General features: G+C 53.3%; 1 protein-coding gene across 2 annotated transcripts; it reads left to right on the plus strand.

The window, feature by feature from the left end:
* The first annotated feature begins 1,176 nt into the window (after positions 1-1,176).
* C9H10orf143 (chromosome 9 C10orf143 homolog) lies at positions 1,177-4,645 on the plus strand. Of its 2 annotated transcripts, XR_010081273.1 has the most exons (5): positions 1,177-1,322; positions 2,965-3,105; positions 3,232-3,297; positions 4,054-4,334; positions 4,386-4,645. XR_010081273.1 is itself a non-coding variant. In XM_063405081.1 (4 exons), the coding sequence occupies exons 1-4, from the start codon at positions 1,254-1,256 to the stop codon at positions 4,081-4,083; spliced, it is 306 nt and encodes a 101-aa protein (XP_063261151.1). In that variant the 5' UTR covers positions 1,177-1,253; the 3' UTR covers positions 4,084-4,645. The 2 variants fall into 2 exon arrangements, 1 of the variants encoding a protein (XP_063261151.1); XM_063405081.1 differs by having other exon boundaries at positions 4,054-4,645.
* The last annotated feature ends 16,852 nt before the right edge of the window (positions 4,646-21,497 follow it).

Here is a 21,497-nt window from a genome sequence, read left to right on the forward strand (position 1 = left end):
CCCACCAAATGCATTTTGCTGTGGCCATTCCCTCTGCGTTACAGCCAGGCTTCCATGGAGGGGCTGGAATTCCTGCCCTGGGCTTGGGGAATTTTCCCTGTTTCAGTCCATCCCGGTGAGTTAGAGCAAACGGAGGTGAGCTCTGCCTGGAGGGAATTCAGCACAGGGAATCCCCGGGGTCTGCCTGCAGACACTGTGGGATGCAGGCCGAGCCTCCGTGCCACGGTTCTGCTCCGGGGAGGAGGCGTGGGACAGATGGAACCCCTGGAATAAATCTCCTCCCTCGGTGGCCGATGCCAGCTCCAGCTCTGCCCCGTAAATCAAACCTCAGCCTTGAGAGAGGTTCCCGAGACCTTTTCCAGGCTCCCTGGGAAGGGGAAGCCGAGGATGCTGCTCCAAATGGATGGGCCCACGGAGACAGGGAAGAGCTAAAGCTCCCTCCCCTCCGGCTGTATTTCTGGGATCCCAGCTGGAGCCTGGCAGGAGCATCCCGGGGAAGCGTCAAGGACTCGGGACGGAGCAGGCAGGGCACAGATTAACCTGGCAAGGGCCAGGGGATCCCTGCTCACCTGCGGCTCCCAGGACATGGGTGTGAGCCCAAACTGGGGTGCAGAACCCCGAGGGAGGAGCTGGGTGGGTGCTCCCAGCTGTTCCCAAATCCCACAGCAGTTTTCCAGAGGGTTTCCCAAAGTGGGGCCTTTCCGTGTGCTAATTCCCACGTTTTAGTGCCCTGCTGGTTTTAGTTTCTAGTTTTAGTGCCCAGCTGGAGGAGTGAAAGCACCTGGGACAGTGGGAGGTGTCCCTGCCATGGCTGGGGGGCACTGGGGACATCTGGGGTCCCCCAAGTGTGGCTGTGCCATGACCCGGACCGGGCTCAGCGCTCAGCCAGGGATGCGCTCGGTGCGCGAACCGGGACCGCGGCCCCGGGCGGGTCCAGGGGAGGGTCCGGGGGCGGATCCCGGTGTCAGGGACGGATCCCGGGGCGGTGCCGGTGCCGGGGGGTGGTTCCGGGGATGGATCCAGGAGCGGTCCCGGGGCGGTCCCGGGGCGGTGCCGGGGCGGTCCCGGGGCGGTCCCGGGGCGGTGCCGGGGCGGTCCCGGGGCGGTCCCGGGGCGGTGCCGGGGCGGTTCCGGGGGTGGATCCAGGAGCGGTCCCGGGGCGGTCCCGGGGCGGTCCCGGGGCGGTCCCGGGGCGGTCCCGGGGCGGTTCCGGGGCGGTCCCGGGGCGGTCCCGGGGCGGTGCCGGTGCCGCCATGGCCGCGGTGCCGGTGCGGGGCCGGCGCGGAGCGCACGGGCCGGGCGGGGCCGGGGAGCCGGAATGCGTGAGTGGGGACCGGGAACGGGACCGGGAATGGGAACGGGAATGGGAATGGGAATAGGAATAGGAATAGGAATGGGAACGGGAACGGGATCGGGACCGGGACCGGGAACGGGAACGGGAACGGGAACGGGAACGGGAACGGGACAGGGATCGGGATCGGGATCGGGATCGAGGCCGGGAACGGGAATGGGACCGGGCCGGGGTTCGTGCCGGGGTCCGGGCAGGGCCGCTCCCCGCGCCGCCCGGGCCGTGTCGCGACTGTCGCGGGTGGCGCGGGCTCGGGAGCTCAGCAGGCTTCGGGGGTTTGCTGTTCTCTGCCTGTTTGAAATCCTTTCCTTTCCCGCGTTTTCTCATCCCGGTTTTCTTCTTCCCCGTTTTCCTTTATTTTTTTCCTAATGTCTTTATTTCTTTTTCCTTTATTCCTTTTGAAGTTTTCCCCCCTTTTCCTTTCTTCCTTTTCCTTTCTTCCTTTTCCTTTCTTCCTTTTCCTTTCTTCCTTTTCCTTTCTTCCTTTTCCTTTCTTCCTTTTCCTTTCTTCCTTTTTAATTACTCTTTCCCTTTTCTCTTTCCCTTTTCTCTTTCCCTTTTCTCTTTCCCTTTTCTCTTTCCCTTTTTTCTTTCCCTTTTCTCTTTCCCTTTTTCGTTTCCCTTTTTCCTTTCCCTTTTTCCTTTCCCTTTTTCCTTTCCCTTTTTTCTTTCCCTTTTTTTTTCCCCTTTCTTTCTTTTCACTTATTTCCCCTTTTTTCCTTTCCCTTTTTTTCCTTTCCCCCCACTTTGTTTTCTTTTCCCTTCTTCCCTTTTTTTTTCCTTTTCCCCTTTTTGTTCCTTTTTTCTCATTCCTTTTTAACTTTTTCTTTCTGGCTGAAACCCTCTTGAGCAGGCAGCCTCACTAATTCCATCTATTTCTGCTCTCCTGGCTCCAAGTTGACAGAGAGGAATCAGAATCCCCGCCTGGTTTGGGTTGGGAGGTTGGATTTTGAGGCATTTGGTCTTTGAGGAATATCAGATTTTCAAGGCCAGAGCTGCCAGAGTGTCCTGGTTTGGACTGATCTCCAGGCAGAGTTTCCCGGGTGGATCTGCATGGATCTCACATTCCCTCTGCTTTCCCGAACAGAGGGATCTTTCCTTAGGGAAAAGAGCAAGGAGCATCTCCCGGGGCCAGCAGTCTCCAGGGAATGCAGTGGGAATGCTGTGCCAGCCCCGGGACAGGCCTGATGGAACAGGAGGCAGCCTGGCATCAAAAACGGGGCCAAAAAGCAGAAACTGCATGACAAGAACATGCTAAACATGGAGGAAATCTTCTAAAATTGTACCAAAAATAGCCCAGAAAATGGGCAGAACTTTTCCCACAGCTCCTTCAGGTTGGTTGTCCAGTGGAGCTGGGTTTGGCACCGCTCTGGTTCCAGTTCTGAGGTCTTTTCCAACCACTGAACACGGGGGGGATTTTCCAGCTGGACAGGAAAGTGAGAGTGAGTTCCCTGCAGAATTCCTGCTCCCTCAGCGTGAAATCCAAATCCTGGCCATTGTTGTGGCCGTTCTTGACTCGGTGTTCTTCCCAGTGGACGTGGGTTCCTGGGGAGGCACAGGCAGGAATTCCCGGGAATTCCTGCACAGGGGGTGACTCTTTGCTGTTGCTGTTGCAGAAGCGGCCGTGCAGGCTGCAGGACACGGTGCCACGGCAGGCGTGTGCCCAGCTCGGGGGCTGTGCCACGGACGGCGATGCCAGGCAGAGATCCCTCCCTGACCCTGCTCCCTGCGCTGCGAGGGCACGGCACAGCTCCATGGTAATCCCACTGAACCCCCCGTGTCTGTCACAAAATCACTTCTCAAATCTTATAACAACACTGCAAAGAATTGCCCGCTTTTTTTATTTATTTTTTGACTGATTTGTGTCTGGTTTTGTCCCTCAGATATCGGAAAATCATGGGAGCAAAGGAACTTCCCAGCCCTGCCCGAGATGTGTTGCTGGAGAATCTGTAAGTGTGGGAATCTGCCTTTGGGACAGAAAACACTTGTTCCCCAGCATGAGATCCCTAAAACGTGGCATTAATAACATCCACAATTGCTCAGAAATAAAGCATGGAAATTAAAAATAAAGGAGATGGCTTTAGCATTTCAGCAAGCACAAATTAATATTTCCAGCAGCACTTGGAAAATCTGGAGGTTCTCAACACATTTTTGAAATTCTCTCTGAAAAGCAGAATTTGGGAAGTGACTGAAAGGAACAATAACACAACACTTCCTCTACCCCCATTTTAGTTGTCCTTGATTTCCTGGAGCAGAACAAAATCTTCAGGAATGTTTTGAATTCCGAATAACAGAATATTCAGGATAGAGTGAGATTCAGGAATCTCATTCTATCTCATATATTTTTCTGTAATTGGATATTTCCTTTCTAAGGTGTAGATACAGCCTTGGAAATATTGCTCCTTCCAGAGCCAAAGTGAGGAGAGGTGTGAGGAAATGTTCAAAGCAAAATCTGATTTATGGAACTAAAGGCAAAGTTTCCATCAAGGTTTCCATCAGGAGCTGTGACTGAGCAGACACTGGTTGTGTTCATTTATTTCCACTCATCCCTGGAGGAAAAAAAAAAGGAATATTTGTGGGGAAAAATAATTGTGGTGAAATATTGTGGGAAAATCAGCGACTTAAACTAAAATCTGAAAACAAAGACTGAGGAAAAGCCTTCTTGCCAAGCTCCTTTGTAGTGACCTGAAATTTTCTCATTCCAGGGCCACTTCAGTCACATCCTGGGCTGCTAAAAACAGAGAGGGGCCCGAGGAGCAGCTTGGAATTCCTGCTGGGATCCCCTGGATCCTGCCCTGCCCTGCCTGGCTCAGCACAGCCTGGGGCCACACAGGGCACTGTGATCTGCAACTGTTCACCTCTGCAAATGCTTCTGCTCCTCAGGTAGCTCAGGGTTTGTCTGAAAGGACAAGAAAAAGCTGATTTCATGTTTAGGTAGCTCAGAATTTGTTTAAAAAGTATAAGAAAAGGCTAATTTCATGTTTAGGTAGCTCAGAACTTGTTCAAAAATACAAAGAAAGGCCGATTTCATGTTTAGGTAGCTCAGAATTTGTCTAGAAAGGACAAGATAAAGCTGATTTCATGTTTAGGTAGCTCAGAACTTGTTTAAAGAGGCTGATTTCATGATTTAGAGTGGTGAAGTTGAGCTGGCCCTGGGCCCAGGTTTCTCCTGGGGCTGGGCCAGAGGTTCTGTTGATTCCAAAGGTTTTCCCAGGAGCCCTGACTCCCCTGGAAAATGCTCCTGTGGAAAATGCTCCTGTGGAAAATGCTCCTGTGGAAAATGCTCCTGTGGAAAATGCTTCTGTGGAAAATTCTGCCTTGCACAGGCAGGAATGGGAGCACACAAATTTTAGTTTTTAAGTGGCTTTGCAGCTGTGAAGTCCAGGAAATATCCCATTGAAGCTTACACTTAAATCAAAAAAAAAAAGGAAAAAAATCTGTTTAAAAAGGCTTGACCTCATCCCCCAGCAGGCTTTTATTGGCACCAAGCTAATGACAGGTTAATTAACCTCTGAAAGATGAATTTTGGGGGTTATCAGGCTGCAAAACCCTCAGGCAAAGGCTTTTTGCAGTCCTTGAATCCTTCCCATGTTGTGTGTGCAGTTGGAGTTAGCACTGAGTTGAGTGTTGTTAACAAAGTATTCTCATTAAATAAATGAATATCACATAAACTCTGAGTTGAATTAAGTAAAACATGAGGAAATAAGTCTAAAAACACACCTGCACTTAATTGGCATTCAGATTTTGGTTAAAAAAATAAGTTTCCCCCAAGCCAATAAAAATTTTAGTTAAATTAAGAATAAATTCTTTCAAGTTAGCATTTACATACTTGATACCAAGCTCGGGGGGGTCAGGATTTGTGGGGTGTTCCTGTGGCACAGCAGCTGCTGCCCTGCCTCCTCCTGCACAAAAACCACATTTCACCCCCAGACACCTCCTCAGCCCTGGCTGTGTCCCCAGGTGGGCAGGCAGAGAAATGGCAGAGAAATTCCTGGATAAATGTCAGAGTGACTTCTCCTTGCTCCCTGTTTTCCAACAGGGCAGGGAGTGCTTTTCTAAATCAGGCTGGGAGCAAATTGCAGTTTAATTGTCTGCTCCACTGAAGGCTTTGAAAAGTGATGTATTTTTTTAACTGTTTGTAATTTATTTTGGGATTTTCCAGGATCGTGAAGCTGGTGCAGGCTGGGGCAGTGAATATTCCTTTAAAGCAGATTTGTGTCAAATCTGCAGTGGAGCCACAGAGTTATTTTTGTATGCCTTGCAGAACTCTGAAATTTTGTTTTCTTGATGAAAAAATATGTAAAATTTCTATTTCCTACTGCTGTGGTTTGTACACAGAATAACCAGAGTGATGCTTTATTCACCTGTATATAGAGAGAAAGGCCCCTGGCCTGTTTTTAATTCAGGTTTAAAGGATATAATTCTTATTTTTAATTTTGTATTTTGTAAATTGTTCCTTACAAAAGCAGAAGCATTAAACACCACTTTGGCTGCAGCATGGACTTGTCTGGTTGTGTTATTCCATGAATGATTTCTGAGGAATAAAGGTAAATAAAACCCCTGATGAGGAGAAGAAATATAATATTTGTGTCATGTAAAATCTTTGTAGTAGGTTTGGTTGCTGACTTTAATAATTTGATGGCAATTACAAGTCCACTTGGCATCTTCAGTTCTGAAAAAAAATGAAAAATCAAAATATTGGGCAAAGTGGGGTTTAGAAGCAACCTGGATGTGACAAGCCAAGGCTCACATGTTGAAATGACTCTAGTTAATATATTTAAATTTATTTTTGTTTATTTTAAATGTTATAATTTATTGACTAGATTTAAAATCCGTGCTGTTTACGTCTAAATTAGTTGCTTCAAACCTCAGCAGCTCTCCTGGGAGCGTGATGTGATACCCTGTGTTAGCAGATTCACAGTCACACACAAATAACTCTGGGTTTGCCTTGATTACTGCAGATAATTAACAAATTAATGCTCACATTCAGGTCCCTGGGTGTCCAGGCTGGGCTTGGTGCTGTGGGCAGGAGCAGGGGGGGGCTTTGGGCACAGTGACTTTGGGAGCCTGCAGCCCTCGTTCCTCCTGTCCCTGCAGCCCTCGTTCCTCCTGTCCCCTGTCCCCAGTGGTGACAGGGCTTGGCCAGGGACCCGCAGCTCCCCCAGGGGACATCAACACTCAGCCATTCCTTTCTTTTCCTGAGTTGGGAACAATTCTTCTCAAGGAAGAAAAAAAAAGAAAACACCCCCCCACACACAAAATAAACCCAAAACAAACAAACAAAACCAACCAAAAAACCCCCACAAAACAACAACAACAAAAAAACAAACAGCGGTGGCCATAATTTTTAAAAACACAGAAAAATAATAATAATAAAAAAAGGGAAGATGCAACAGAATGCCGGAATTGTTCAGGCTGGGACAGAGTCTCAGAGCATGGAGTCCAACCATCCCAGCACTGCCCAGGCCACCGCTGACCATGTCCCCCATGCCACATCCACAGGGCTGTGAATCCCTCAGGGATGGGGACTCCAGCCCTGCCAGGGCTTTCCAGGAGGGAATTTCCCCAATATCCAACCTGAACCTTCCCTGGCACAGCCTGAGGCTGTTTCTTGTTACAGAATCCCAGCCTGGTTTGGGTTGGGGGGATCCCAAATCCTCCCCAGTGCCCCCCCTGCCATGGCAGGGACACCTCCCACTGTCCCAGGCTGCTCCAGCCCCAGTGTCCAGCCTGGCCTTGGGCACTGCCAGGGATGCAGGAGCAGCCACAGCTGCTCTGGGCACCCTGTGCCAGGGCCTGCCCACCCTGCCAGGGAACAATTCCTGATTCCCAGGATCCCATCCATCCCTGCCCTCTGGCAGTGGGAGCCATTCCCTGTGTCCTGTCCCTCCCTGTCCTCTCCCAAGCCCGAGCCTGCTGTGCCTGGCTCTGATGTCCCAAGCTCTGCTCCTCACCCTGATTTTCCAAGGAGCAGCTCCTGCCCTGGTTCTCCATCCCACGGGATCAGCGCAGCCTCCACGGGCACATCCTCCTCCCCTGGGGCTCCTCCATCCCCTGGGATGGGCAGGAGCAGCTCCAGGCCCTCCCCGAGGTGCTGCTGGCCCTCAGGGGCAGGGGGATCTTTGGGATCTTTGGGATCTTTGGGATTTTTGGGATCTCGGTGTCATTGTGGTGCTGTTGCTGCCACAACCCCAAAGCTCTGCGTGGTGTTTGCTCGCAACACGGGGTGTCATTCATGAGTTATACATAAATGGCAGCTTTACATATTTAAAAGGAACATGGACTGCTTCGTGTCTGAAGTGTGGTTCCCGGGGGACAACGCCACCATTTGATCTATTTTTGATTAAAATGTAAAAATTAAAAATTAAATCAAATGGTAGTCGAATTCCTTGGGGAAAACATACTTCAGTTATGAAGTATTCCCCGTAGTAACCTTGAGAATCTTACAGCTGTATTGTCTCATCTGTAGGTGGTCTTTTTATGTCTCACATAATTAAAATGAATTGCTGGTGGAGAACCCCTACTACTGCATACAGATTTACGGACCTGGAGGCACCTGCACTGCCAAACACACAGGGACAGCCTGGGCTCAGCCTGGGCTCAGCCTGGGCTCAGCCTGGGCTCAGCCTGGCCAGCAGCCCCTGGAATGTGGGAATTGCTGCAGGCTGGGCTCCAGTGGGGAGTGACCCTTCCCTGCCTCCTCAGGGGAGCAGGAGCCTGCTGGAGCCAGGCTGCACCCCCGGGAAGGAGCAGGCTCTGGGGAAGGGATGGACAGGATCACTGAGGCTGGAAAAGCCCTCCTAGCCCATGGAACCCACCCTGGGGCTGTGCCATCCCCACCCTGTCCCCAGCCCAGGGCACTCAGTGCCACCTCCAGGAATTCCTGGGACACCTCCAGGGATGGGCACTGCAACCCTCCCTGGGCAGTTCCAAGGCCTGGCTACCCTTTCCAGGAAGAATTTTTCCCCCAACATGCAAAAAAAAATGGGATTTAAGGACTTTCAGGGCTCCTTTTCTGTTGTTGGTGTGAGGGGTTTGGAGCTGTGGGGGAACATAAAATGTTCCCTGCCAGAAGGGCTGGGGTAGGGACACTGCTGCTGCTGGGTTGGATTGGATGGATATTCCCTTTTGGGAAAAGCCTTTGGAATTCTAGAGTTCCCCAGAAATGAGGTTGGAAAAGCCCTCCCAGCCCAGGGAGTTCCCCTTTGCCCCATCCCCAGCCCAGAGCACTCAGTGCCAGGAATTCCTGGGACACCTCCAGGGATGGGCCCTGCAAACCTCCCTGGGCAGTTCCCATCCCTGAGCCCCTTTCCATGGGGAAATTCCTGCTGCTGCCCACCCTGAGCCTGCCCTGGCCCAGCCTGAGGCCATTCCCTCTCCTCCTGTCCCTGTTCCTGGGAGCACAGCCCGACCCCCCGGCTGTCCCCTCCTGTCAGGAGCTGTGCAGAGCCACAAGGTCCCCCTGAGCCTCCTTTGCTCCAGGCTGAGCCCCTTCCCAGCTCCCTCAGGAATCCTCCAGCCCCTTCCCAGCTCCCTCAGGAATCCTCCAGCCCCTTCCCAGCTCCCTCAGGAATTCTCCAGCCCCTTCCCAGCTCCCTCAGGAATCCTCCAGCCCCATCCCAGCTCCCTCAGGAATCCTCCAGCCCCATCCCAGCTCCCTCAGGAATTCTCCAGCCCCTTCCCAGCTCCATCCCCTTCCTTGGACAGCTCCAACCCCTCCAGGGCTCCCCTGGAGTGAACCCAGAGCTGGACTGAGCCCTCGAGGTCCCCGTGGTGGCACAGGGGGACAATCCCTGCCCTGGTCCTGCTGCCACAGGACTCAGAGTTTCAAATACCCGAGGACCCCTTGCTGTGCTGAGCAATGGCTAAATGTCACCAGAACATGATTGTGAAATTGGATTTCCTAGGAAAATGTGCTCTACACAATCTAATGCAACTTATTTCTAGCAAGCTGCTTTATCAGGCTGCCTTGGAATATGGGAATGTATATTTGATAAGATTAGAGAATCGTGGGGATCAGGAAAAATAAGACTCTAGACTTTGCATTCCCATTTTCACCCAGCTGAAGGACAAACATGTCATTTATTTTGTGTTTGGTTGTGATTCTCGTGGTCCTGTTAATGTACCCGCAGCAGTGGCTTGTGACTGCGCATCCTGCTCAAGCTGTGACTAAAACTTCTCTAACAACATTTCCGTAAAAAAGAAGGGCATGGAGGCGAAATGCTCGGATTTATGGAGAAAAGAAAACAATCCCAACAATAAAAGCATCAAGCCTAAGAGTTCCACAGCGCCTTGCAGAAACATTTTGTAACAAGCAGCAGGAGTGTTCAAATTCCAGTGTAACACTTGAAAGGAAACGTCTGTGATCTCTGAGCTTCTTTGGAGAGGGGAGTTTTTAATGTCTAATCAGACTGAAATCCTCCTGTAATTGCGCAGTGAGAGGCCTGTGAAGCTCGGGCAGGCTGCAGATGGAGCCCAGCCCTGCAGGAGCAGGAAGGCTTTTCCTCCCTGGTGGAACCAGCCTGAGGTTCCCCAGGTGCAGGTCCCCCCTGAACCTCTGTCCCCGCTGTGCTGTCACCCCGTGCTGGCCGCTGTGGCTCTGAGCAGCCCTGTGGCCACTGATTATTGCAGTTCTGGCAGCACTTGAACACCCAGCTCCTCTGCACAGCCCAGCCCTGCTCAAACCCCATCCAGCTCCCTGGGAAGCTTTCCCCCCTCAAGCCATTAGCATTTACCTTTTAATTACATGGGATCCCAAATTGGTTTGGTGGGGAGGGAGCTCAGAGCCCACCCAGTGCCACCCCTGTCATGGCAGGGACACCTTCCCCTGTCCCAGGCTGCTCTTGGGCACTGCCAGGGATCCAGGAGCAGCCACAACTTGGATCCTAAGTTATTAATTAGGCCTTAATTAATAAAGAGGTGTCAACGCACCTCTCCTTTTGTCAGTGGTGCCCTCAGCCAGGCTTGCCCGTGCCCTGGGGATAACAAGAGTTCAGTGCAATGTGAATATTCCAGCTCCTCAGCAGGGCAGAGCACAGCCAAAACCACACAGTTAAAATCCCTCCTGAGCCTCCCAGACCCCCCAAATCCTCCCTCTGGTCATGAACACTTCCTGAGCACCAGCCTTCCTCCTCACCACCCTCATCATCACAGGCACACAGAGAGGGGCAGGAACCCATCTCCACTGCCTCAGCACTCACTGCACCAGCAGGGGCTGGTTTGTCTCAGTCTTGAGCATCAAAAAGCCTTTAAATAAAAGTTAAATTCTCTGTACTCAACACCTCCCAGCAAGTGCCAGATGCTTCAGTCCCTGGCTCGGTAGCTCAGCAAGGAAAGAGGCTGGAACGTTTTTAAAATGTGCATTTCTGAGCAAAGCTGAAAAGGAAAAGGATTCTGAGTAGTTTTTAAAAGAGATAGGAAAGGGGAATAGCTGGTGAGAGTTATTTGGTGAAGGGAGGTTATTTCACTGAAGACTGGGTAATTTAGGGTAGTTAGGAAATAACATTCCCAGTTTTCTGTCTGGATTTATGGCCAGGGTTGCATCACTTGTGCAGAGCATTCTGTTGATGTCGTTCCAGTTGTGGTAAAAGCTGAGTCACAGAATCCTGCCCTGTCCAGCCTTTGCTTTCTCAGTCCCTGTGTGCAGCAAATCCCTTCCCCAGACTGGGACAGTCGCTTTAGGGAAGGGCAGAGAAGATTCTCTCTGTCATTTCTTGACCCCAGTGTGGCTCTCAGTGCTGAGGAGCAGCGGGGTGGGTCAGGTTTGGGGCCAGCTCTTACAGCAAGGAATTTGGGGAATTTGGGGGTGTGTTTGGGATGAGGGAATGCTCCTGGAGCAGCCTTGGGGGTTAAGGACCTGATTTCCTTGGGGGATCCTCTTGAGCCCTTGGTGCCCACTGAGAGCACACCACGCCTGGAATAAAATCCTGGAATGGGTTGGGTGGGAAGGACTTGAAATCCCCCCAGTGCCCCCCTGCCATGGCAGGGACACCTCCCACTGTCCCAGGCTGCTCCAGCCCCAGTGTCCAGCCTGGCCTTGGGCACTGCCAGGGATGCAGGGCAGCCCAGTCTGAGTGAGAAAATTCCTCCTTGGTGAGAGGGGTGGGGAATGGCTGCACCCAGAACTGGGCAATGGGAATAAATAAAGCTCTGCTGGGTGAGAGGCCTGCTTGGAAGGAGCACAATAATGAGTTCATACTGTGGCAATCGTTCAGGGCACTGCCACAAATATGGTACCAGAGTGGAAAGGAATCAAAATTTCTGTGGGTTTCTGCTGAAAATAGAAAATGTCTGGTTTTACCATCACCACACCTTCAGTAATTCAGGTGTAGCAAAGTCTGAGCCTGGAGGGAAAGGCAGAGAGCAGAAGTTCTGAGGAGTCTGTGGCCTTCAGCTGAAGGAGGACAGGGCTGGATGGGATCTTGGGAATCAGGAATTGTTCCCTGGCAGGGTGGGCAGCCCTGGCACAGGGTGCCCAGAGCAGCTGTGGCTGCCCCTGCATCCCTGGCAGTGCCCAAGGCCAGGCTGGACCCTGGGGCTGGAGCAGCCTGGGACAGTGGGAGGTGTCCCTGCCATGGGGGGGGTGAGATGAGATGAGCTTTAAGATCCCTTCCAGCCCAAACCAGTTGGGAATTTTATGAATTTCAGACTAACTGGGCCCAAGGAAAGGATCCCCCTCACGATGTGGTTGGGACTGACTCAAACACAAACCTTGGTTTCCTTCTAGAGTGACAGTGGCAGGTAAAGGGAGCTCCATGGCTCTTCAGGTTGCAAAAAGCAGATGATTCAACAGCAGGATGAATAAATAATGAAGGAAAGTGAGATTATAAATTGTACTTCCTTCTTTTAAAGGCCTCGTCTCCTGATTGATCATTATAAATGCCTTACAAACTTCGGGTCATTTACAAAATAATAGAACGCTTTAAGATTACCCTTAGCTTTATGTAAATGCAATTTTAATATTCTATCTTCATTAATTATCTAATCTTGGGAGCAAATAAACTCCTGACACGATTCTGTAGCTATTTTGCCAGCAGGATTTCCTTTGAAGTCGGCGGCGGTTGTAAGAGGAAGTGGATGACAGGACTGAGCCTCAGCAGCACTTTTGGAAGAAAAGGAACTTAAACAGTAGCTGAAAATCCAGACTTCCTATGGGCACAGAGCTATTCCTGCGCTGCCACACGTTCATTAGTGGCAGAAAAGAGGTGTTTTATTCCCGCTGCTCCTGTTCCAGAAGCGTGGAAGGGGTTTGCTCCCGCCTCCTCCCAGTCCTGCTCTCCTCCCTTGGCTCTCAGGGCAGAGCCTGGCCCCGAGTGGGGACCCAGCGGGGTTCAGGGAGCTGCAGCTGCACCTGCTCCATCTCCACAGCTCCATTTTCGCTCTAAAGCAGGTTTGCCCCTCATCATTTTGGCAGCTGGGGCTGGGTGAGCTCTGCGGAGCCGGGGAGCATCACCACAGACGTCACAGAATCCCAGAATGGTTTGACTGGAAAAGGACCCCAAGGCCCCCCAGTGCCACCCTGCCATGGCAGGGACACGTCCCACTGCCCCAGGCTGCTCCAGCCCTGCTGCCAGCCTGGCCCAGGGCAGCCTGGGCAGGCTCCCTGTACCCCTCAGTCTGTCCCTGTGGTAATGCAGCCCCGATGTTTTCCACCTCAGTTTGAATTTCACCCAGCCCGACACACGTAAATGCTCATATTAAAAAGAATTCATTAATAACTTATATTTCATTCCTTCAGAGCAGAAAGAGCAGAAGCAGAGCATGGGGTGGGGAAGGGCTGGTTCAGGGTGCCCACCTGGCCCAGGCAGCAGCGGGGCTGGCACTGCTCCCCTCAGCTGAGACAATTCCAGGTGTGAGCTCTGCACTCCCCAGCCCCAGAGCTGCTGGTTCCATCCCCAGCTGCTCTGTGCCAGGTGGGCATGGATATTCCATGGATATTCCATGGATATTCCAGGCTGTCACTCATAATCCCGTCCATGCCTGTCGATTATTTTAGTAATCACTTCTCCTAAAAAGCCTACTGAGTATGGTTACAAATATGGCTTTGTTTTGACTGCCTGTTTTCCAGGAGAACAGCAGATGCCTGAATTCCTTGACTTTGTTTAACAATATAAATAATGTTGGCTATGCTTTCCCAATGCCTGGAGCTGACCCCAGGAGTATAAACTTAATAACACAGCACTGATCAGCTCGTCCACAAATTAAACCTTATTTCAATACAAAAAACCACATCAAAAGAACATTAAGGGCCAAATTCTGTTCTTTGGAAGATCTGCAGGCACCACTTGCTCATCCCTGCTGCTGCTGCTGTCCCTGTGGCCAGGGAAGCGGGCAGGAGCCAGGCTCTGCCCATCCCTGCTGTGCCCGGGGCTGGGCAGGGGCTCCCTAGGGCTGCCCACCCCTAAACCCCCCCCAGTGCTGCCCCCCCCCAAACCCCAGTGCTGCCCACCCCCAAACACCCCAGTGCTGCCCACTCCAAACCCCCCAGTGTTGCCTGTCCCTGTCCCTGTCCTGTCCCTGTGCTGTCCCCTGTCCTGTCCTTGTCCCTGTGCTGTCCCCTGTCCTGTCCCTGTCCCTGTCCTGTCCCCTGTCCCTGTCCTGTCCCTGTGCTGTCCCCTGCCCTGTCCCCTGCCCTGTCCCTGTCCTGTCCCTGTCCCTGTCCTGTCCCTGTCCTGTCCCTGTCCCTGTCCTGTCCCCTGTCCCTGTCCTGTCCCTGTCCTGTCCTGTCCCTGTGCTGTCCCCTGTCCCTGTCCCTGTCCTGTCCCTGTCCCTGTCCTGTCCCTGTGCTGTCCCCTGTCCCTGTCCCCTGTCCCTGTCCTGTCCCTGTGCTGTTGGCCATCAGCTGTTAGTGAATCCTGGCAGTTTCTCGTGGGGATGTTCGGGTTTCTCCCCAGGCAGGCTCAGCAGGGCTGAGCACTCTCACATCCTCTGCTGCCAGCAGCCCAGCCCGTGCTGGTCACCTTCCACAGCTGACTGCACACATACTCACATGAGGGGAACAACAAATTCCCCTGAAACAATCACCTTGTACTTACACAGGCTAATTCTTTCTGGTGACTTCAGCAAGGTCTTTCTCTGTAGACAAAAGGACTTTTTACACTTGAAGTCTGTAGTTTATTTTGTCTAAAAAAACCATTTCACATACAGTTGAGGCAGGACCTGTTGATGCTTCTCTTTTAGGGTTACTGATTTTCTCAGGAGGTGCAGATAACCTGCCCTCTGGACACAGGACCGTGTGGTGCCAGCAGCCGTGAGCCTTTCTGCCTGCTCCACCCTCAGTGCCCTCTGCCAGGCCAGCACTGAGGGCTGCAGGGCACCCAGCATGTGGTTTCAGTGCCAGGCATTTTTCTCTAACTCTTGGTGTCAGCTATGTTTGTGATGCTGTTTGGAGAGTTAATAACAGCTTAAATAAAAAGATTAAAAAATCACCTTAACATCAGAATAATCCTTTCCTGTGCCACGTTATTACTCCTGATTCCCTCCCACAAACACATGGGACAGCCTTTGCTTTTACCTTTGGTAGCTCTTCCTCGAGGGACTGCAATACACAATCCATGGAACTCTTGTATTTGCAGGAGGAGCCACACACACAGCTGCTTCTCCAGGGACAGCAGCATCCCCATCCCATCTGAGTGTCACACCGTGTGCCCTCGCTCCATCCTTCCATCCCCAACCCGGGTCTGACCCTTCCTGACCGGGAGGGCGGGAGGCAGAAGGAAAATAACATTATTTGGGGAATGCTCTGTGAGTGAGCACTCAGCCGGCCCGGGGCTGGCTGGGGTGACCCCCGGAGTGTCCCGGAGCGGGGTCCGGGGGTCACTGGGCCCTGTGCCCGCGGGGCTGCGGCTGCCCGGGCACACAGAGCCGCTCCTGCCCGGGCACACAGAGCCGCTCCTGCCCGGGCACACAGAGCCGGGCACACAGAGCCCTGCCCGGGCACACAGAGCCGGGCACACAGAGCCCTGTCCGGGCACACAGAGCCGGGCACACAGAGCCGGGCACACAGAGCCCTGCCCGGGCACACAGAGCCGGGCACACAGAGCCCTGCCCGGGCACACAGAGCCCTGCCCGGGCACACAGAGCCGGGCACACAGAGCCCTGCCCGGGCACACAGAGCCAGGCACACAGAGCCCTGTCCGGGCACACAGAGCCTCTCCTGCCCGGCACACAGAGCCCTGTCCGGGCACACAGAGCCGCTCCTGCCCGGGCACACAGAGCCGGGCACACAGAGCCTCTCCTGCCCGGGCACACAGAGCCAGGCACACAGAGCCCTGTCCGGGCACACAGAGCCGCTCCTGCCCGGGCACACAGAGCCCTGTCCGGGCACACAGAGCCGCTCCTGCCCGGCCGCTCTCCCCGCCCGTAGCTCCCCCGTGCCGCCACAGGAAGGAGCTCCAGCACCGCTCCTGAGCATCGCTCGGTACCTGGGCTGTACCTGCCGTGCAGCTCCACCTGTGCGAGCCCCGCTCCCCGCAGGGAGCCGGGGACCCCCTGTCCCGCCGCCGGGGATGGACGGGAGCAGCTCAGGGCTGCAGGAGCCCCGCCAGCCCCAAACCCGGCTCCGAGCCCCGGCCAGCGCGCCGAGCGCGTCTCGCCCGCAGGATCTGCAATTCTGAGCCGGCCGAAGAAGACATCGTGGTTCTGTCCTGTCTGCAGGGAGAGCTCCCAGCGAAACCCCTGCGGCAGCCAAGACGGGCTCAGGTAGGGATCAGCCCTGCAGAAGTGACACGGCTCCATCACACCTGGGGGGTGCAGGGGTGAACCCTCAGCGGGCAGTGCCAGCCGGGGAATTCACAGAATCACCGCGGTGGAAGAGACCCCCAGGGCCTCAACAAAACCACGGCTCCAGTGCCAATCCAGCCTTGGTTTAAACACATCCAGGAGTGGGGACTCCACCACCTCCCCGGGCAGGCCATTCCAGAGTTCCCTGCCTCCAGAGGAGAGGGGGCAGAGGGGGCAGAGGGGACAGAGGGGACAGAGGGGGCAGAGGGGCAGAGGGACAGAGGGACAGGGGCAGAGGGGCAGAGGGACAGAGGGACAGAGGGACAGAGGGACAGAGGGGACAGAGGGACAGAGGGACAGAGGGACAGAGGGACGGAGGGACAGAGGGGACAGAGGGGCAGAGGGACAGAGGGGCAGAGGGACAGAGGGACAGAGGGACAGAGGGGCAGAGGGGCAGAGGGCCCGCCGAAGCAGCAGCTGGGTGGAATCAGCCCCACAAGTTCACAAGTCCCTTCTGGCCTCAGCAGTAACTCAGCTTCCTGCTCTCCAGTGGGAATATCCACTGGAAACCCTCCGTGGAGCCCAGCCCAAAACCTACCCCAACCCAGCCCAACACCCAATCCAGCCAAACACACAACCCAGCCCAAAACCCACCCCAATCCAGTCCAAATCCCAACCCAATCCAGCCCAACACTGAACCCAGTGTAAACCCCAGCCCAACCCAGCTCAACACCCATCCCAATCTATCCTGGCACCAGCTTGGCCAGGAAGCCTTCTCAGAAGTGGAAGGGATAAACTTAATTAAATTAACCCTAAATTAATGATTTGTGGGTGTTCCAAGGGGTCCCCCTGTGCTTCCCCTTCCCTGTTGCTCACGGTTCCACTGAATCCCAGAATCCCAGCCTGGTTTGGGTGGGAAGGGACCTTAAATCCCACCCAGTGCCACCCTGCCGTGCCCAGGGACACCTCCCACTGTCCCAGGCTGCTCCAAGCCCTGGCCAAGCTGGATTTGGACACCTGGCTTTGCCCCAGGGTGTGAGAATTCTGTTAGTTCTACACAGCAGAAGGTCAGGAGAGGCCCTGGGGGGTTCCTGGGGTGCCAGGTGGCTCAGGGACCCCCAGCCCTTCCCAAAGCCCCCGCCCTGGGCACACCTGAGGGCTCCCAAGGGCTGCCCCAGCCTCGTGCCCTGCTGTCAAATATATTTAAGCATCTTTTCTCATGTCTGTGTGGAACAAAAAGTATTATCTCCAGGAAAAAGTGTCCCCTGGCTGCCTTCCAGTCACCTCCTGCCATAGCCTGATACCAGGAATTATAAAACACAGGCAACAAAAAAAGGAATAAAAATCCAGCAGATAATGGGTTTTGTATAAAAATTAAATTAAAGTATGTTCACAAAATACACAAGTGGAAACCACGTGGTCTTTGGCCCTAATGAGTTAGAAAGAGAATTTTGGTTCCAGGACACCCCCAAAGGGGACAGAACTTTATTTAGGCAACTGAAAAAGCCCAAATGCAAAGCAAATTTAAAAACCAATTACTTAAACCAACGTTTCTCACCTTTTTTTTATTATTATTTTTTATTTAAATCATGATTAAAAGCAGTTCCTTGGCTGATTTCAATCAAACCACACAGTCTCTCTCGGCTGATCTCAAGCTGTTAAATAAGGAACAGAAAATCATCAATAACCCATCTGTGGCACAGATGAGGAGCAGCCCCACGGGGCTGTGGCTCCCCGGTTCTCGTATGGCAATTCCTGCAGCTCTGAGGGGTGGCAGGAGCCCAGAGGGACCCTCGGGAAGGGATTTGTCCCCTCAGGGGTGTGACAGGAGCCAGGCTCACAGAGCAGGGTGGTCACCAGGTACTGACACTCCCTGAAACGAGCCTAAATCACCCTGGAGAGGCACAGCCAGCGATTATATTTCACAAAAATGAGTTTTCCTGAGGGTGCCATCCCCGCCTTGGGAAAATCCACCCAGGAATGAGGGACAGGGATGGGCACAGGGCACCTGCAGACGGTGGGAACCAGGTCAGGAAAGAAATCGGGGAAAAAACCCTCCAAGATGATCGAGTGAAAGCATTCCCGGCACTGCCAGGGTGATGAAAGGAGCGGGGAAAACTTGTCAGGGAGAGGAGGGAGAGCAGGGAGCCCCGGGAGGGGAGGGCGGGGGGCGCCCGGAGCCGCTTCCCAAGGCTGGGAATTCCCGGTGGGAGCGGCTCCCCGGCTGTCTAATTGTCCTTGATGTATTTTGTGTCCCCCAGGAGCGCCAGCCAGACCTCGCAGCTCCAGATGTCTGAATATTATGCAGGAAGCTGGTAAACAAATTCCTCCTATTTTTCCTGCCAGCAATTAGGAACGTAGGAAGAACACATTGCTGAGCAGGCGAGGGATCCGCGCAGATATTTCATATGCATTTATAGCCACTTAACGCCTCTGGAAGGGTGATAAACACCGACTATTGTAAATCTGTTTGATCACCCCTTGTTGCTACAAAATCCGGAAAAAGTCAAAAATAAGGGAAAAAAAAAAAAAAAAGAAAGAAACCAAACGTTGAAATAAGAGTTAAAATGGGGACAAATTGGTGAGTACAGCTCCTTCCATGTTAACTATCAAGCACTCGGGTGACAGAGCAGCTCTGCCACTTCCCCCCTAGCAGCTTTTTTAGGTGATTTCAACTTTTTACCCCAAGTTTAGCTCGGGAGCAGGTCCCTGCCCGGCTCCTGTGCCTCCCATCCCTGTTAATCTCTCTGCCTGCTCCAGCAGTCCTGCCCTGGCAGGGATGGCTTAGGTGGCTCCAGGAGTCTTTGCCAGCATTAATTGTTATGATTTTGGAGCCCCACAGAGTGCAGACTCTGAAAAGGAGAATTTGTTCAAAAGATTGGGAGGGAAATGAACAAAAATTCAGCGCCATGGCCATGCAAAACCAGCCCAGGGACAGAGCTGGGAGAGCTGGAAAGGAACTCCAGGGGGAGTGAAGGGATGGTGCTCCTGGAAAGCACCAGCCACACCGCCACATGCTGGAATTCTACAAGCTGCAGAAATTTGGGAGCAATTAAATACATTTTGTGGTGAATTATCCAGCCCAGCTGCTCTGAAGTTATCAGTGCCGTGGTGTTTTCTAGGAGAATTAAGTTGGTCTCTGTTTCAAACCGAGACCTGAGCTGAGATCTCTTTTCATGGCTAAAAACCCCCACTGCAGCATCTTCCCAAATAAACAGCTGTGCCAGAGTGGATTTCCCATCCTTTTAGGCTGGATTTCGGTCTTAGGACAGAGGAATTGCTCTGAAGTAGAGGGAAAATCTACAAGGAGGTGGAGGCAGCTCCTCCTTTGCAGCTTCAGGGAGTGTTTGGCTTGTGGCAGCTCCAGCAGGCGCCCAAGGGTCCCAAAGGCTCTGCCAGGCTCCCCCGAGCCCCCAGTGCTGAGCCCTTGGCTCTGTCCTGTCCCTGTCCCAGCACATCAGGGAGCACTGGGCACACCCTGGGAGTGCCCTGAGCTGTGCCCAGCCCAGGGGCACCTCTGCAGGTGGGACATCCACGCCCACCCGCCCCAGCATCCCCAAAATCCCAGAGCCTCTCATGCCAGGGGCTGCAGAGGGGCTGCAGGGCCAGTGCTGGCCGTGGGCACGGTGCCATCACCCTCCTCACCCCAGGGCACCTGCCCTTCCCACTGAATCACACTGTGCCTCACTTTTGCACGTGTTTCTTCTCCTAACTAAAGCAATTCTCCTTTCTGGCACTGCTGGGCACTGCCCTGCCCAAGAAACGAGTCCCAAATTCAGGTGCCAGCACCGAGGCCACTGCAGCATCACTGCTGGGCCCTTTGGGGGGTTTGTCCTTCACAGGTGTCCCTGGGCAGGTCACGGACACTCAGGGCTCCAGCTGCAGCCCACAGGCAAGAGCTGCACTTTGCAAGGAGTGTTTTACATTTTTCCCCCCACACAAAGGCGCTGGTGAGGCCCAGGCTGGCCTGGAGCACCCCGGCCTGGCCGTGTTTGTTTTGGAGCCGGGCAGAGAGGAGCTGGTGCCACCCCTGCTTAGGGAAAGGGCAGCAAACCCGAGCCAGGGCTTTTCAAGCCTTCTCAAATGAGGGTTTAAAATAGCCCTGGCAGCCCCTGCTTGGTGACCAGGGCAGCTGAGATCTCCTCTCAGAGCAGAACTGAGGGAGCAGCACAGGAATGGAGTCACCAAGCCAAGGGATGTCTCCATCAGCCCCTGCTCGGTGACCAGGGCAGCTGAGATGCTCCTCTCAGAGCAGAATGGGGACAGCAGAACAGAATGGAGTCACTGAGCCAAGGGATGTCTCCATCAGGTCCTGCTCAGTGCCAGGGCAGCTGAGATCTCCTCTCAGAGCAGGGCTGGGAGAACAGCATGGGAATGGAGTCATGAGCCAAGGGATGTCTCCATCAGCCCCTGCTCGGTGACCAGAGCAGCTGAGATCTCCTCTCAGAGCAGAATGGGGACAGCAGAACAGAATGGAGCCACTGAGCCAAGGGTTGTCTCCATCAGCCCCTGCTCGGTGACCAGGGCAGCTGAGATCTCCTCTCAGAGCAGGGCTAGGAGATCAACATGGAATGGAGCCAGGGGATGTCTCCATCAGCTCCTGCTCAGTGCCAGAGCAGCTGAGATCTCCTCTCAGAGCAGAACTGGGGGAGCAGCACAGAATGGAGTCACTGAGCCAAAGGATGTCTCCATCAGGTCCTGTTTGGTGACCAGGGCAGCTGAGATGCTCCTCTCAGAGCAGAATGGGGAGACCAGCACAGAATGGAGTCACTGAACCAAGGGATGTCTCCATCAGGCAGCGCTCCCAGGGAGCCCCACACCCCTGAACCCCGGATCTGCAAAAGGCCTTCCAAAATCCCCTCTAATTCCTCTCGATCTCTGAAGCAGAAATAAACTGCAAGCATGCAAAACCAGTGTCCATGTGCTGCCCTGGTGCCTCTCCTCTGGCTCAGGTGTGCGTGGAGCACAGACCTGTTGGAGGGCTCAGCTCCTCGCTGCGATGGAGGAATTAAACACAAAATCTTCTGTAGGAAGCAATTGTGAAGTGTGGAAGTTTCTAGTCAGGCAAATAAATTGGATTTAAGTATATTACAGTCATAATCTTTTTCTGCCTCTCTCCAGACAGCCTTTGTACATGGAGAAATGAGAATGTATTCTCAGACAAATCTTGACCTGAGGGAGAAGGCTGCGGGAATCTGGATTTTCAATAACATAAGACAATAAAGCTCAGACTTCTAACCTGCCGCAATATGGTAAAAGTATAAAGAGCTTAGCAACTAATAAAAGAAAAGGGTCTTCCAACTCATATTTGAAGATCTAGACCCCCAAAAGGACACTTCATAAAGATCATAATGGGTTAGTCAGTATCTAACAGATACCATGTACCTTGTTGACCAATTGTCTGACAGTTGTCTTCTGCAGGCCTGGA

This window comes from Prinia subflava, chromosome 9 (genome assembly GCF_021018805.1).
Source record: "Prinia subflava isolate CZ2003 ecotype Zambia chromosome 9, Cam_Psub_1.2, whole genome shotgun sequence".
Taxonomy (NCBI): domain Eukaryota; kingdom Metazoa; phylum Chordata; class Aves; order Passeriformes; family Cisticolidae; genus Prinia; species Prinia subflava.

Coding starts and splice junctions, on each gene's coding strand:
- C9H10orf143 (XM_063405081.1), top strand. CDS start 1,254: ATGGCCGCGGTGCCGGTGCGGGGCCGGCGCGGAGCGCACGGGCCGGGC. Junction 1,323..2,964: donor GGGCCGGGGAGCCGGAATGC/GTGAGTGGGGAC, acceptor TTGCTGTTGCAG/AAGCGGCCGTGCAGGCTGCA. Junction 3,298..4,053: donor GATGTGTTGCTGGAGAATCT/GTAAGTGTGGGA, acceptor TTCTCATTCCAG/GGCCACTTCAGTCACATCCT.